At 68.0% G+C, this 16,091-nt stretch overlaps 2 protein-coding genes across 3 annotated transcripts; one reads left to right on the top strand and one right to left on the bottom strand.

The window, feature by feature from the left end:
* Nucleotides 1-88: 88 nt before the first annotated feature.
* ECH1 (enoyl-CoA hydratase 1) lies at nt 89-4,905 on the top strand. Of its 2 annotated transcripts, XM_082077153.1 has the most exons (11): nt 89-222; nt 651-837; nt 2,281-2,369; nt 2,706-2,830; nt 3,365-3,413; nt 3,527-3,591; nt 3,736-3,806; nt 3,904-3,975; nt 4,297-4,342; nt 4,437-4,541; nt 4,649-4,905. In XM_082077153.1, exons 1-11 carry the CDS (start codon nt 180-182, stop codon nt 4,751-4,753), a joined length of 957 nt encoding a protein of 318 aa, XP_081933279.1. In that variant the 5' UTR covers nt 89-179; the 3' UTR covers nt 4,754-4,905. The 2 variants fall into 2 exon arrangements, with proteins under 2 accessions (XP_081933279.1, XP_081933280.1); XM_082077154.1 differs by lacking the exon at nt 4,297-4,342 and having other exon boundaries at nt 4,391-4,541.
* On the bottom strand, nt 4,648-14,894 carry PPP5C (protein phosphatase 5 catalytic subunit). Its single transcript, XM_082077152.1, is given in 14 exon segments — nt 4,648-5,514; nt 6,147-6,228; nt 6,393-6,456; nt 6,459-6,570; nt 7,140-7,180; nt 7,260-7,347; nt 7,867-8,009; nt 9,061-9,166; nt 10,315-10,413; nt 10,674-10,739; nt 10,877-10,998; nt 11,721-11,868; nt 12,717-12,958; nt 14,596-14,894. Coding segments are annotated over 14 exon segments (1,527 nt in total). The 5' UTR covers nt 14,747-14,894; the 3' UTR covers nt 4,648-5,451.
* Nucleotides 14,895-16,091: the final 1,197 nt, after the last annotated feature.

The following is a 16,091-nucleotide window of genomic DNA, read 5'->3' as shown; positions in this document are numbered from 1 at the left end:
CTTCCGCCTCGTTAGGGCGGAGCAGGGGACTTCCGCCTCGGTAGTGGAGAGGACTTCCGCCTCGGTAGGGAGGAGTGGAGGACTTCCGCCCCGCCAGAGAGGTGGAGCGGAAGTGACCGCCCGCCCGGGCCGTGTCACGTGAGGGAAAGGGCCCCGCCCCCGGGAGGACCGCGGGACCCATGTCGCTGCTGGTCGCGAGGCTGCGCGCGCTGCGGGGGGCACGTGAGTGGCCGTGACCCCCTGACCTCTGACCCCCCGGGCTGGCCTGAACCCCCCCTGCCCCCCCCCCCCGCGTCACCCCCGGGCTGAGCCCCCACGTGACGTCCAGCCTCACCTTGACCTTTGACCCACTTGGTGCCACGTGTCACCCGGGCCCCCCCAGTGACCCCCAGTGACCCCCCAGTGTCCCCCCAGTGTCCCCAGTGCCCCCCAGTCCCCGCAGGGGCTCCCAGTGGGTTCCAGTCCCCCCAGTGCCCCCCAGTCCCCCCACTGACCCCCAGTGACCCCCAGTGCTCCCAGTGACCCCCCAGTGACCCCCCAGTGACCCCCAGTGACCCCCCAGTCCCTCCCAGTGGGTCCCAGTTCCTCCCCAAGGGTTCCCAGTCCCCCCCGTGTCCCCAGTCCCCCCGCTGACCCCCCATTGTCCGCAGTGTCCGCGGTGCCGGGGGCCGCGCGCGCGATGTCGTCGCTGGAGCCGTCGCCGGAGCCGCCGGAGCCGCCGCTGGGGTCGCTGGGGCCGCTGGCGTCGCTGCGGGTGACGCGGCCGCGGGGCCACGTCCTGCACGTGGAGCTGAACCGGCCGCACAAGCGCAACGCCATGGACGGCGCCTTCTGGAGGTACCGGCACACCGCGGGACGGCCGGGCCAGCGCGGACCGCCACGGGCCAGTGCGGGCCAGCAGGGACCACTGTGGGCCACTATGGGCCAGTCTGGGCCAGCAGGGACCAGTGTGGGCCACTATGGGCCAGTGCGGGCCAGTACAGGCCAGTGTGGGCCAGCAGGGACCAGTGTGGGCCACTATGGGCCAGTGCGGGCCAGTACAGGCCAGTGTGGGCCAGCAGGGACCAGTGTGGGCCACTATGGGCCAGTGCGGGCCAGTACAGGCCAGTGTGGGCCACTATGGGCCAGTGCGGGCCAGCAGGGACCAGTGTGGGCCACTATGGGCCAGTGCGGGCCAGCAGGGACCAGTGCGGGCCAGCAGGGACCAGTGTGGGCCACTATGGGCCAGTCTGGGCCAGTACAGGCCAGTGTGGGCCACTATGGGCCAGTCTGGGCCAGTACAGGCCAGTGCAGGCCACTATGGGCCAGTCTGGGCCAGTACAGGCCAGTGTGGGCCACTATGGGCCAGTCTGGGCCAGTACAGGCCAGTGCAGGCCACTATGGGCCAGTCTGGGCCAGTACAGGCCAGTGTGGGCCACTATGGGCCAGTCTGGGCCAGTACAGGCCAGTGCAGGCCACTATGGGCCAGTCTGGGCCAGTACAGGCCAGTGTGGGCCACTATGGGCCAGTGCGGGCCAGCAGGGACCAGTGTGGGCCACTATGGGCCAGTCTGGGCCAGTACAGGCCAGTGTGGGCCACTATGGGCCAGTGCGGGCCAGCAGGGACCAGTGTGGGCCACTATGGGCCAGTCTGGGCCAGTACAGGCCAGTGTGGGCCACTATGGGCCAGTGCGGGCCAGCAGGGACCAGTGTGGGCCACTATGGGCCAGTCTGGGCCAGTACAGGCCAGTGTGGGCCACTATGGGCCAGTCTGGGCCAGTACAGGCCAGTGTGGGCCACTATGGGCCAGTGCGGGCCAGCAGGGACCAGTGTGGGCCACTATGGGCCAGTCTGGGCCAGTACAGGCCAGTGCAGGCCAGTGCGGGCCAGTGGCCACCAGTCACCCCCAGGGACCTCCCAGAAAATCCCAGTGACCCCCATTGTCCCCAATGTCCCCTTGTCCCCATTGCCCCCAACGTTTTCCCCATTGCCCCCAATGCCCCCATTGCCCCATTGTCCCCAATGTCCCCATTGTTTCCACTGTCCCCATTGTCCCCAATGTCCCCATTGTTTCCACTGTCCCCAATGTCCCCATTGCCCCCATTGCCCCATTGTCCCCAATGTCCCCATTGTCCCCATTGCCCCATTGCCCCATTGTCCCCATTGTCCCCAATGTCCCCATTGCCCCCATTGCCCCATTGTCCCCATTGTCCCCATTGCCCCCATTGCCCCATTGTCCCCAATGTCCCCATTGTCCCCAGTGTCCCCATTGTCCCCAATGTCCCCTTGTCCCCCTGCGCAGGGAGATGGTTTCGTGCTTCGGGGCCATCGCTCAGGACTCGTCGTGTCGCGCCGTCGTCATCTCGGGCGCCGGGAGCGTCTTCAGCGCTGGTCGGGGACACTTTGGGGGCATTTTGAGGGGGTTTTGGGGTTGTTTGGGGGGTTTTGGGTCACCCGGGTGTTTTGGGGCATTTTGAGGGGATTTGGGGCCATTTGGGGGGGAATTTGGGTCATTTTGAGCTCTGGCCCTGGGCGATGGTGACACTGGGTGACACTGTTGGTGACACCAGGTGACACCGAGTGACACTGGGTGCCGCTCTCGGTGACACTGGGTGATGCTGTTGGTGCCACCGGGTGCCCCCAGTGCCGCTGTGGGTGACACCGGGTGCCACTGTTGGTGACACTGGTGACACTGTTGGTGCCCCCGGTGCCGGTGGCGCCGCGCAGGCATCGACCTGGCGTCGCTGGGCGCCGAGGTGCTGGCGCTGCCGGGCGCCGACGCCGCCAGGAGGGGCTGGAACCTGCGCAGGAAGATCCGCGACTTCCAGGAGAGCTTCACCGCCATCGAGAAGGTGCGGACGGACGGACGGACAGACAGGGGACAGACGGACGGACAGGGGACAGACGGACAGACAGACAGGGGGACAAGGGTCCCAGTTCCAGGAGAGCTTCACGCCATCGAGAAGGTGACAGGGACGGACGGACAGGGGACAGACACGGGGCAGACGGACAGACAGGGACAGACGGACAGACAGACAGGGGACAAGGGTCCCAGTTCCAGGAGAGCTTCACCGCGCTCGAGAAGGTGAGCGGGGACAGACAGACAGACAGGGGGACAAGGGTTGCAGTTCCAGGAGAGCTTCAGCGCGCTGGAGAAGGTGGGGACAGACGGACAGGGGACAGGGGGACAGACAGAGACATGGGGACAGATGGACAGACAGGGGGACAGACAGACGGGGGACAGACGGACAGACAAGGGTCCCAGTCCCAGGACAGCTTCACTGCGCTGGAGAAGGTGCTGGGAGCACTGGGGGGGCTGGGGGTGCCAGCTGGGGGTGCCCCCCTTGCGGTGCCCCCGGTGCCACCGTCCCCCCCATTGTCCCCAGTGTCCCAAACCCGTCATCGCCGCCATTCACGGGGCCTGTGTGGGGGGAGGTGAGTGCGGGGTGTCCCCACCCCCCAATGTCCCCAACCCCCTGCTGTCCCCACCCCCCAGTGTCCCCATGTCCCCCGTGTCCCCCGTGTCCCCATGTCCCCCGTGTCCCCAGGTGTTGACCTGATCTCCGCCTGTGACATCCGGTTCTGCTCGCAGGACGCCTGGTTCCAGGTCAAGGTACCGCATGGGGGACACGGGGGGGACCCCAAAACCCCCCGTGTCCCCTGAACCCCCAGATGTCCCTGAGACCCCCCAAATGTCTCCAAGACCCCCATGTCCCCCAAGTCCCCATGTCACCCCGTGTCCCCATGTCCCCATCAGGAGGTCGACATCGGGCTGGCGGCCGACGTGGGGACCCTGCAGCGTCTCCCCAAGATCGTGGGCAGCCAGAGGTGACACTGGGGGGACCCGGGGGCAGTGCCAGCGGAGGGGACCCCATGTCCTCCTGTGTCACCCCATGTGCCCCGTGTCACCCCCGTGTCCCCGCAGCCTGGTGAACGAATTGGCCTTCACCGCGCGCAAGATGATGGCGCCCGAGGCCCAGAGCTGCGGCCTCGTCAGGTACCGGCGCCACCGGGTCCCCAATGGCACCGGGGGGTCCCCAATGTCACCAGGGGGTCCCCAATAGCATGAGGTAGTCCCCAGTCGCAGGGGGTATCCCCAGGGCAATGGGGTGTCCCCAGCATCACCAGGGGGTGCCCAGTGTCCCCATGTCCCATGTCCCCTGTGTGTCCCCACAGCCGCGTGTTTGCCGACAAGGAGGCGCTGGCCGTGTCCCCATGTCCCCATGTCCCCTGTCTGTCCCCAGCCGCGTGTTTGCCGACAAGGAGGCGCTGGAGGTGCCCCCAGTGTCCCCATGTCCCCTGTCCTGTGTCCCCACAGCCGCGTGTTCAGTGACAAGGAGGCGCTGCTGGCCGGGGCGCTGGAGGTGTCCCCAGTGTCCCCATGTCCCCGTGTCCCCTGTGTGTCCCCACAGCCGCGTGTTCGCCGACAAGGAGGCGCTGCTGGCCGGGGCGCTGGAGGTGGCCGTGGCCATCGCGTCCCGCAGCCCGGTGGCCGTTCAGGGCACCAAGGTCAACCTGCTCTTCTCCAGGGACCACTCGGTGCCCGAGGGGCTGCGCTACGTGGTGAGCGGACGGCCCGGCCCCGTGTCCCTGTGTCCGTGTCCCCATGGCCCCGTGTCCCTGTCCCCATGTCCCTGTGTCCGTGTCCCCACGTCACCGTGTCCCTGCAGGCCACGTGGAACATGGCGATGCTGCAGACCGAGGACATCGTCAAGTCGGTCCAGGCCACCATGGACAAGAAGGGACCCGAGGACGTGCCCTTCGCCAAGCTCTAGGGACACCCGTGTCCCCATGTCCCCGTGTCCCCATGTCCCCGTGTCCCCGTGTCCCCGTGTCCCCCGTGTCCCCATGTCCCCATGTCCCCAACCCAACTGCGGCCCCCAGCAACCAAACTGTCCCCAATAAACAACTGTCCCTGTGTCCCGGACGCCTGGGTCCCTCCTGAACTCCTGGGTCCCTCCTGAACGCCTGGGTCCCCTCCCGGATGCCTGGGTCCCCCACAGACCCCTGGGTCCCCTCCCGGACGGATGCCTGGGTCCCTCCCGGACGCCTGGGTCCCCGCCCAGTTTACATAATTACTTTATTTTAACATCATTAATTACAGACGGTAAAATCGCCCGGCCGGGGGGTGGGGGGAGGGGCACGTCTGAGGGGTGGGGGCGGGGTGGGGGGGCGGGGCAAACCTGAGCACCCCCCCAAAAACACCCCTCCCCCTCTCCCCTCCCCCATCTCCGCGCACCTATGCTTGTTGGGGGAGGGCGGCCCCTCCCCTCCTCCTCCCCTGGTTGTGGGGGGGGTGATTCCAGACCCCCCCCCAGTTCCCACCCCAAACTGGGCGCACTGGGAAGGGGGGGAGGGGAATAAATACAATCTTCCAATAGATTAAAATCCCCGCCCCCCCCCCCCGGGGTGGGGGAGGGGTGGGGGGTGCCCGTGGGTGGGGGGCACCCATGGGTGGGGGGGGCGGGGGGGGTCACATCATGCCCAGTTGCAGCAGCGTGTTGGCGTACATCATGGGCTTGACGTTGGGGTGAGGCTGGGGGGGGGAGGGGGGGTCAGCGGGGGCGGGGGCAAGGCTGCCCCTCCCCCACCCCCCACCCAGCCCCCCATCCCGGCCCCTCCCCCCCAGCACCCCAAATAGCCCCAGGACCCCCCAGGAGAAAACACGGGGGGGGTCCCAATGTCCCCAGTTGGGTTTGGGGGGTCCCAGTATCCCCACTTTGGTTTGGGGGTTCCCCAGGGTCTCCAGTGTTCCCAGTTGGTTTTGGGGGTTCCCAGTGTCCCCAATTGCCAGGGAGGGTCCCAGTGTTGGGGGGCAATGGGGCTGCCAAATAGTGAGCCTTGGGGGGCTATGGGGCTGCCAAATAGTGAGCCTTGGGGGGGGGCTATGGGGCTGCCAAATAGTGAGCCTTGGGGGGCAATGGGGCTGCCAAATAGTGAGCCTTGGGGGGCAATGGGGCTGCCAAATAGTGAGCTATAGTGGGCTATGGGGCTGCCAAATAGTGAGCATTGGGGGGGGGCTATGGGGCTGCCAGATAGTGAGCCTTGGGGGGCTATGGGGCTGCCAAATAGTGAGCCTTGGGGGGTCCCAGTGTCCCCAGTTGGGCTCGGGGGGGCTCCCAGTGTCCCCAGCTGCCCGGGGGAACTCCCAGTGTCCCCAGTACCCACCACTGCCGTGAACTGGTGGAAGTCGGGGCGCAAGTCGCTGCCGCGCAGGTGGATGTAGGAGCCCTTGTTCCCCATCTGGTCACTGGGGGGACACGGGGACATTGGGGACATTGGGGACACACAGGAGGTGACACTGCGGCTCCCACCCCCCACCTGGTGCCACCGTCCCTGTGTCACTCACTTGCCCCCGTGACCCTCTGTCCCCTTTGTCCCCTGTCCCCATGTGTCCCCTGTCCCACCACTCACCAGTAGTTGGGCGCGGAGAAGACGGTGACGCACTTGCCGCCGTGCGTGACCTCGTAGCCCTCGGCTTGACCTCGTGGCTGCGGATGATGTAATCCAGCCGGTTCCGCGCCAGGAACCGCTCGGTGACGTCGGGGCCGAACTGGCAGCTCACGCCGCGCTTGCTGAGCGAGCGGCCCCTCTGGGGACACACGGCGCGTGGGCGGGGCGGGGCAGGGGGGCGATGGGGACATTGGGGACGATGGGGGCGATGGGGGCGATGGGGGCGATGGGGGCGATGGGGACATTGGGGACAATGGGGGCGATGGGGGCGATGGGGGCGATGGGGGCGATGGAGACATTGGGGACATTGGGGACGTTGGGGGCAATGGGGGCATTGGGGCATTGGGGGCATTGGAGACAATGGGGGTAATGAGGACACTGGGGACATTTGGGACGATGGGGGTGATGGCGAAGATGGGGGCGATGGGGAAGATGGGGGCGATGGGGACATTGGGGGTGATGGGGACATTGGGGGTGTGGGACATTGGGGACATCGGGGCTGATGGGGATGCTGGGACACTGGGGACATCGGGGCCGATGGGGATGTTGGGGACATTGGGGGCGATGGGGGACAATGGGGGCGTTGGGGGCAATGAGGACACTGGGGACATTGGGGGCGTTGGGGACATCAGGGGCGATGGGTTGGGGACACTGGGGACATTGGGGGCGATGGGGACAATGAGGGCGTTGGGGACATCGGGGACTCACCTGTGGCTGCGGGTCGGACCAGAGCAGGTCACACATGGGCCCTGTGTGGGGACAAGGGGGGGGTTTGTCCCCGGGGTGGGGGTGCCAGGCCCCCCCGGGGACCCCGGGACCGTCACCCACCCGAGTCCGGGGGCTGGCGGTTGCGCTCGATCTTGCGGATGTCATCGAGGGTGACGCCGTCCTCGCTGAACAGCCCCCCGTGCATGATCTGCGGGGACAGCGGGGACACTGGGGACATCGGGGACCCCCCTGGGGACACTGGGGACCCCCCCTGGAGGGGACAGGGTCACCCCGACCCCCTGGGGACACTGGGGACATCGGGGACCCCCCTGGGGACAGGGTCACCCCGACCCCCTGGGGACATTGGGGACATCGGGGACCCCCCCTGGAGGGGACAGGGTCACCCCAACCCCCTGGGGACATCGGGGACCCTGCGAGGGGACAGCCCAGGGGTGGGTTGGGGACATAGGACACAGATGGGAACACAGGGCAGGGTTGGGGACACGGGATCAGGTTGGGGACACCGGGACAGGTTCAGGACACCCGGGGGACACCAGCGGGGTTGGGGACGCGGTGCCAGGGGTGTCCCCTCACCAGGACCCTCCCGTTGATGCTCTGGACCTGGTTGGGGACACCCCAGGGCTGGGTTGGGGACACAGGATCGGGTTGGGGACACCCTGGGGACAGCGGCGGGGTTGGGGACGCGGTGCCGGGGGTGTCCCCTCACCAGGACCCTCCCGTTGATGCACTGGGCCAGCGGGAGCCACTCGAAGACCTCGCTGAACAGCGCGAACATCTGGGCCGTGTACTTGGCCTTGACCTCGCCCTCGAACCCGTAGATCTGGTTCATGGTGTCGGTCTCGTGGTTCCCTGCGGGGACAGCGGGGACGTTGGGGACATTGTGGGGACATCGCGGGGACATCGCGGGGACGCTGGGGACACCGGGGCTGGGGGCGAGGGGAAGAACCCGCCACCCACCCCCCGGGATGGGCGGGGGACGAGGGGGGACATGGGGACGAGGGGGGACATGGGGACGAGGGGGGACATGGGGACGTGACGTGGACCCTCGGCTTGACCTTGGGGACACGGGATGTGTCCCCAGAACTGGGGAGGGGGACATGGGACGTGGCCCAAAACTGGGGACACAGGGACATGGGATGTGTCCCCAAAACTGGGGATGGGGGACATGGGGTGTGACCCCAAAACTGGGGATGGTGACACAGGATCTTGTCCCCAAACCTGGGGACACATCTGGGCCAGGGCCCTACAGGGGACATGGGACATGTCCCCAAACCTGGGGGACAAAGGGGACACGGGAGGTGACCCAACCCCCCGCCCCATGACCAATGTGTCCCCACCGGGCCACAGCGCTCGGGGACAGGGACATGGGACGTGTCCCCAACCCCAGGTCCGGTGTCCCCGTCCCGGGGGGTGACGCCGTGTCCCCATCCCGGGGCCGGTGTCCCCGTCCCAGGGGGGTGACACCGTGTCCCCATCCCGCCCCCGGTGTCCCCACCCCAGGGGGTTACACCATGTCCCCATCCCGGGGGAGGTGACACCGTGTCCCCATCCCGGGGGGTGACGCCGTGTCCCCACCCCGCCCCCAGTGTCCCCGTCCCGGGGTTGATGCCGTGTCCCCATCCTGGGGCCGGTGTCCCCATCCGGGGGAGGTGACACTGTGTCCCCGTCCCGACCCCGGTGTCCCCATCCCGGGGGTGACGCCGTGTCCCCATCCCGACCCCGGTGTCCCCGTCCCGCCCCCGGTGTCCCCATCCCACCCCCGGTGGCCCCGCCCAGGGGGGGTGACGCGGTGTCCCCATCCCGCCCCCGGTGTGTCCACCCCGGGGGGGTGACACCGCGTCCCTGTCCCGCCCCCGGTGTCCCCCCCCGGGGAGGTGACGCCGCCGCGCTGTCATGTCACCTCGCAGCAGGTGGAAATGCTCGGGGTAGAGCAGCTTGAAGCCGAAGAGCGTCAGGATGACCTCGACCGAGAAGGAGCCGCGGTCCACGAAGTCCCCGTTGAAGATCTGTCAGCGCTGAGGAAAACGTCCCCTCCCGCAGCCGTGACACCGGGGACGGGGGGACGTGGGGACGGCGCTGGCCCCGCACCGGGACCCTCCCGCTGCTGGCCGGGGTGGGGACAGCCCGGGGGGGGGCACAGATCAGGGACACAGGAGGGAGCTGGGGACACCCCAGGGCTGGGCTGGGGACATGGGGATATATTGGGGACACAGGACGGTGTTGGGGACACCCCAGGGCTGGGGACATGGGGACAGACTGGGGACACCGGGCAGGGTTGGGGACACCCCAGGGCTGGGTTGGGGACATGGGGACAGACTGGGGACACAGGGCAGGGTTGGGGACCCCCCAGGGCTGGATTGGGGACATAGGACAGGGTTGGGGACACCCCAGGGCTGGGTTGGGGACATGGGGACAGACTGGGGACACGGGGACAGACTGGGGACACCCCAGGGCTGGGCTGGGGACATGGGGACAGATTGGGGACATAGGACGGGCTTGGGGACCCCCAGGGCTGGACTGGGGACATAGGACAGGGTTGGGGACACCCCAGGGCTGGGCTGGGGACATAGGACAGTCTTGGGGACCCCCCAGGGCTGGATTGGGGACATAGGACAGGGTTGGGGACACCCCAGGGCTGGGTTGGGGACATGGGGACAGACTGGGGACACAGGGCAGGATTGGGGACACCTTGGCCCAGGGCTGGGGAAATGGGGACACAGTGGGGACATAGGACGGGCTTGGGGACACCCCAGGGCTGGGGACACTGGGGACATGGTGACATTGGTGTCCCCTCAGCAGGACCCACCCGTTGACACCCGGGGCCAGCGGGTGGAGTTGGGGACACGGGCTGGGGTTGGGGACACGGGCTGGGGTTGGGGACACCGGGCTGGGGTTGGGGACACCGGGCCGGGGTTGGGGACACTGGGCCGGGGTTGGGGACACCGGGCCGGGGTTGGGGACACTGGGCTGGGGTTGGGGACACCGGGCCGGGGTTGGGGACACTGGGCCGGGGTTGGGGACACCGGGCCGGGGTTGGGGACACGGGGTTGGGGTTGGGGACACGGGCCGAGCTCAGGCCCCAGCGCGGTGCGGTGCCGGGTGCCGCGGTGCCGGGTGCCGCGGTGTCCCCGGTGTCCCCGTCCGTGGTGGATACGTAGGGGTTGGACTCGGACGGGAGCCCGTTGAGCTCGAAGATGTTGAGCAGGTCGTAGAACTGGCCGTGGGTGTCACCGCAAACCGTCACCTTCTCCGTCTGCCGCGGGGACACGGCGCGGGGGCGCGTCACCTCCCGGGGACACCCCGGGACACCACCCCGAGGGACAACACCCCCGGGACACCACCCCTGGGGACAACATCCCTTGGGGACAACACCCCTTGGGGACAACACCCCTTGGGGACAACACCCCCGGGACACCACCCGTGGGGACAACACCCCTGGTGACACCACCCCATGGGGACACCCCCCGGTGCCACCCCCCCATGGGGACGTCGCGTGTCCCCGTTGTCACCCACCTCCTTCAACGTCGTCTCCACCAACGTGGGCAGCTTGGCCAGAACCTCCTTGACCTGCACCAGGATCTGCGGGGACACCAGGGGACAGGTGGCACCGCGGGGACGCGGGCGGTGCTGGGTGGTATTGGGGGGCGCTGGGGGGCACTGGGCGGTACTGGGGGGCGCTGGGCGGTACTGGGGGGCGCTGGGGGGCGCTGGGGCACCTGGTAGGCGCACTTGCGGTGCAGCTTCTTCTGCTGGCGGTACCACTGCATCAGCTCCGTCATGAAGGTCAAGGTCACCTTGCCGTCCTCCAGCTTGGGGCCGCTGTACTCGTCCTCGATGGCTGCGGGGACACGGGGACAGAGGGGACGGTGGGGACGGGGGTTGTGGGAAGGGACACGGGGGGCCAGGAACCTCATGGAGACATCAAGACCCTTGTGGGGACCCCAGGACCTTCGTGGGGACCCCAGGAACCTCACGGGGACACCAGGACGCTTGTGGGGACACCAGGACCTCCGTGGGGACCCCAGGAACCTCACGGGGACACCAGGACCCTTGTGGGGACATTAAGACCCTCATGGGGACCCCAGGACCCTTACGGGGACACCAGGAACCAGAGGGGCCCGTGTGACCATTTGGTGGGATTTGGGGGTGATTTTTGGGGTGAATTCAGGGTATTTTGGGGGGATTTTGGAGTACGATTGTTTTGGGGTGACCCGGGGCCGGTTTTGGGGTGAAATGGGGGCGTTTGGCTCACTCATGCCCTCGATGTCCAGCGAGTCCACAACGGAGCGCCGGGGGTTTGGGGGTGTTTTGGGGTGTTTTCGGGGTGATTTGGGGGTGATCTTGGGGTGTGTTGGTTCGGGGTGACCCGGGGTGACCTGGGGCCGGTTTTGGGGTGAAATTGGGGTGTTTGTCTCACTCATGCCCTCGATGTCCAGCGAGTCCACCACGGAGCGCCGGGGGTTTTGGGGCGTTTTTGGGTGATTTGGGGGTGATCTCGGGGTGTGTTGGTTCGGGGTGACCCGGGGCCGGTTTTGGGGTGAATCGGGGTGTTTGGCTCACTCATGCCCTCGATGTCGAGCGAGTCCACGACGGAGCGGCGCCGCGGGTCGCTGGCGATGGCGCGCTCAAACGCCTTCTGCTTGACGATCTTGTGACACTCCTGGTACTTGAGCTTCGCGTCCTTGTCGTTGGGCCGGACCTTCACCACCTGGGACACGGGGACGCTCGGGGACAGCCGGGGACACCCGGGGGACAACCGGGGGACACCCGGGGACGGGACAACCAGTGGACAACCAGGGGAACGGGGACAACCAGGGGACAACCAGGGACGGGACAACCAGAGGACAACCAGGGGAACGGGGACAACCAGGGGACAACCAGGGGACACTCAGGGGACAGTGACACCCCTCAGGGGACACTCAGGGGATGGGGACATAATGGCACCATGGAGGTGAGGAGGGTGTCCCCAAGCCCCAGGGGGTGACACGTTGTCCCCAAGCCCCAGGGGTGTCCCCAAGTGTGTCCCCAAGCCTGGGGGTGTCCCCAAGCCCCGGGGGGGTGACACGCTGTCCCCAAGTGCATCCCCAAGCCCCGGGGGGTGTCCCCAAGTCCCACGGGTTGACACATAGTCCCGAAGCTCCAGGGGTGTCCCCAAGCCCAGGGGTGTCCCCAAGCCCCAGAGGGTGTCCCCAAGCCCCAGAGGGTGTCCCCAGGCCCCAGAGGGTGTCCCCAGACACATCCCCAGGCCCCAGGGATGTCCCCAGGTCCCAGGGGGTGTCCCCAGGCCCCGGGGGGTGTCCCCAAACACGTCCCCAAGCCCCAGGGGTGTCCCCAAGCCCCAGAGGGTGTCCCCAAGCCCAGGGGGTGTCCCCAGGCCCAGGGGGTGTCCCCAGGCCCAGGGGGTGACACATAGTCCCCAAGCCCCAGCGGTGTCCCCAAGCCCCGGGGGTGTCCCCAAGCCCCAAGGGGGTATCCCCAGGCCCCAAGGGGGTATCCCCAAGCCCCAGGGGTGTCCCCAAGCCCCAGAGGGTGTCCCCCCTCAGCGCCCCCTCTCACCGTCTCGTAGTCGCGCAGCGCGGCCTTGAACTTGCCCAGGGCCATGTAGCTGGCGGCGCGGCGGTAGTAGCCCTTGAGGTAGGCGCGGTCGAGCTGCAGCGCGCGCGTGGCGTCGGCCAGCGCGTACCCGTAGGCCTCGGTGCGCAGGTGCGCCAGGCTGCGGTTCCCGAAGTAGATGGCGTTGCCGGGGTTGAGCTCGATGGCCGCGCTGTAGAACTGCACCGCCTGCTCGTAGTCCTTGGCTACGGGGGGACACAGACCTCAGACCCACAGTGACCCCATAGACCCCGACCTGGCACCCCCATCTGTAGAACTGCACCGCCTGCTCGTAGTCCTTGGCTATGGGGACAGAGGGATGGGACCCACGGTGACCCCCATGGGTCACTATCTGGCAGCCCTATTGCCCCCATGCGTCACTATATGGCAGCTCTGTTGCCCCCCATGGGTCACTATCTGGCACCCCCATCTGTAGAACTGCACCGCCTGCTCATAGTCCCTGGCTATGGGGACAGAGGGATGGGACACACAGTGCCCCCCATGGGTCACTATCTGGCTGCCCTATTGCCCCCATGGGTCACTATATGGCAGCCCTATTGCCCCCATGCGTCACTATATGGCAGCTCTGTTGCCCCCATGGGTCACTATCCGGCACCTCCATCTGTAGAGCTCATAGTCCTTGGCTGGGGGGGGACAGAGGGATGGGACATACAGTGACCCCATGGATCACTATCTGACACCCCCCCATCTGTAGAACTGCACCGTATGCTCGTAGTCCTTGGCTGGGGGGGGAACAGAGGGACGGGACCCACAGTGCCCCCCATGGGTCACTATCTGGCTGCCCTATTGCCCCCATAGATCCTTATCTGGCACCCCCATCTGTAGAACTGCACCGCCTGCTCATAGTCCTTGGCTACGGGGGGGACAGGGGGATGGGACCCACAGTGCCCCCATGGGTCACTATATGGCTGCCCTATTGCCCCCATGGGTCACTATCTGGCTGCCCCATTGCCCCCATGGGTCACTATCTGGCTGCCCCATTGCCCCCATGGGTCACTATCTGGCTGCCCTATTGCCCCCATGGGTCACTATCTGGCTGCCCTATTGCCCCCATGGGTCACTATCTGGCAGCCCTATTGCCCCCATGGGTCACTATCTGGCTGCCCTATTGCCCCCATGGGTCACTATCTGGCACCCCCATCCATAGGACTGCACCGCCTGCTCGTAGCCCCTGGCTGGGGGGGACACGGGCCTCACACCCACACGGCCCCCCCGCCACGGCTCCCTATGTGGCAGCCCATTGCCCCCCCGCCACGGCTCCCTATCTGGCAGCCCATTGCCCCCCATTCCCCCCAATGATTCTCTCTATCTGGCAGACCCCCAACTCCCCCCCCCATAGCTCAGTATCCGGCAGCCCCATTGCCCCCCATGGCTCACTATCTGGCAGCCCCCACTCCCCCCGGCTCCCCGCCACCAGCCCGGTTCCCCCGTTCCCCCGGTTCCCCCGTCCCCCCGGTTCCCCCCGGTTCCCCGGTTCCCCCGTCCCCCCGTTTCCCCGTCCCCCCGGTTCCCCGGTTCCCCGGTTCCCCCATCCCCCCGTCCCCCCGTTCCCCCAGTTCCCCCGGTTCCCCCGGTTCCCCCGGTTCCCCCGTCCCCCCGGTTCCCCCGTCCCCCCGGTTCCCCGGTTCCCCGGTTCCCCCGGTTCCCCCGTCCCCCCGTTTCCCCGTCCCCCCGGTTCCCCGGTTCCCCCCGGTCCCCCCGGTTCCCCCCGGTTCCCCGGTTCCCCCGGTTCCCCCCGGTTCCCCCGTTCCCCCGGTTCCCCCCGGTTCCCCGGTTCCCCCCGGTTCCCCGTCCCCTCCGGTTCCCCCCCGTCCCCCGGCACCTTTGAAGAACTCGTTGGCGCGGTTCTTGAGCGCCTCGGCCCGCTCCAGGTCGGCCGCGCTCGGGGGCCGCCCGGGGCCCGGCCCGGGCCCGTCGGGGCCGCCGGGGGCTCCGGGGGCGCCGCCGCTCTCCGCCCGCTCTCCCTCCGCCATCGCCGGCCGTAAAGCGCCCCTGGCAACCGCCGGCAGCGCGGCCCCGCCGCGCCGCAAAGCGCCCCGCCGCTGTCGCAAAAGGCGGCGGGACCGGGGGAAGGAAGGAGGGGGGAAAAGCGAGGGGTGTGTCGTAAAGCGCGCCGCGCGGCGGGGGAGGGCGGAACCATAGAGAGGAGGGGCAGAGGGGTTAGCACAGGGGCCGCGCTAGGCCGAGTCGGTTGCCTCTGAGTCCTCCCGCGGTGCCTCTTGTCCCTGTCGCTGTCACATCACCCCCCGTGTCCCCATCGCCTCATGTCCCCCCAAGTCCTCATGTCCCCCCATGTCCCCCAATGTCCCGCATGTCCCCCATATCCCCATGTCTCCATGTCCCCCCATATCCCCATGTCCCCCAATGTCCTCCATATCCCACATGTCCCCCCCATGTCCCCCCATATCCCCATGTCCCCCAATGTCCCCCATATCCCACATGTCCCCCCATGTCCCCCCATATCCCACGTGCCCCCCCCATGTCCCCATCACCCTCCCAATGTCCCCCACGTCCCCAGATCCTTTGGGGGTTCAGAGCCAGTTTATTGGGGGGTGGGTGACACAGCGGGGGGGGGGGCGGTACAGGGCCCCCCCAAAGCGACATTTGGGAGGCGGGGGGGGGAGGGGTGTGCGTGTGGGTCCCAGCGGCTCCGGTGGTCCCGGATTTTGGGGGGGTGGGGGGGTCCCCGGGGTCCCCCCCAAAGGGGCGTTTTCAGCCCAGCACCAAGTGGGGGGATGGGCCCCCCCCCGGGGGGGGGCGGGGTGAGGTAGGAGGAATTGGGGGTGGGGGTCCCAAAAGTGGGGGGGTCCCCTATGAGGGAGGGTCACAAATTGGCGGGTGGGGTGATCCGGGGGGGGCTCCCACAGGTGGGTCCCGGGAAGGGAGGTGGGGGGGTCGCCCCCCCAGGTTTTGGGGACCCCCCTGATCTCAGGGTGCCCCCCCCAGGGGGGGGCTCAGCCCGGGGGGCTCCTCCCCGCTCAGCAGCAGCCCCTGGGGGGGACAGGGGGGGACATGGGGACACGAAGGGGACACACACCCCCCTGTGTCCCCAAATGTCCCCCATGGCCCCAAATGTCCCCCCAAATGTCCCTCCAAATGTGCCCCCCATGTCTCCCCTGTGACCCCAAATGTTCCCCCCGTGTCCCCTCCCATGTCCCCCCAAGTCCCCCCCGTGTTCCCCCCATATCCCCAGATGTGTCCCCCCAAGTCCCCCCTTGTCTCCCCTGTGCCCCCAAATGTCCCCCATGAGTCCACCCCGTCCCCAAATGTCCCTCCATGTCCCCCCAAACGTCCCCCCCGCGTCCTCCATGAGTCCCC

The sequence above is a fragment of the Streptopelia decaocto genome (genome assembly GCF_964273445.1).
Source record: "Streptopelia decaocto genome assembly, contig: HAP1_SCAFFOLD_1687, whole genome shotgun sequence".
Lineage (NCBI taxonomy): Eukaryota > Metazoa > Chordata > Aves > Columbiformes > Columbidae > Streptopelia > Streptopelia decaocto.
Note: the sequence above shows the minus strand (reverse complement) of the source record. Positions and strands in the feature narration are given on the sequence as shown.

What these genes read in the sequence shown, in the direction of transcription:
- ECH1 (XM_082077154.1), top strand. Translation starts at nt 180, where the DNA reads ATGTCGCTGCTGGTCGCGAGGCTGCGCGCGCTGCGGGGGGCAC. An exon ending in ATGGACGGCGCCTTCTGGAG is followed by an intron (nt 838 to 2,280) that starts GTACCGGCACAC and finishes CCCCCTGCGCAG; the next exon opens with GGAGATGGTTTCGTGCTTCG. An exon ending in CGGGAGCGTCTTCAGCGCTG is followed by an intron (nt 2,370 to 2,705) that starts GTCGGGGACACT and finishes GGCGCCGCGCAG; the next exon opens with GCATCGACCTGGCGTCGCTG.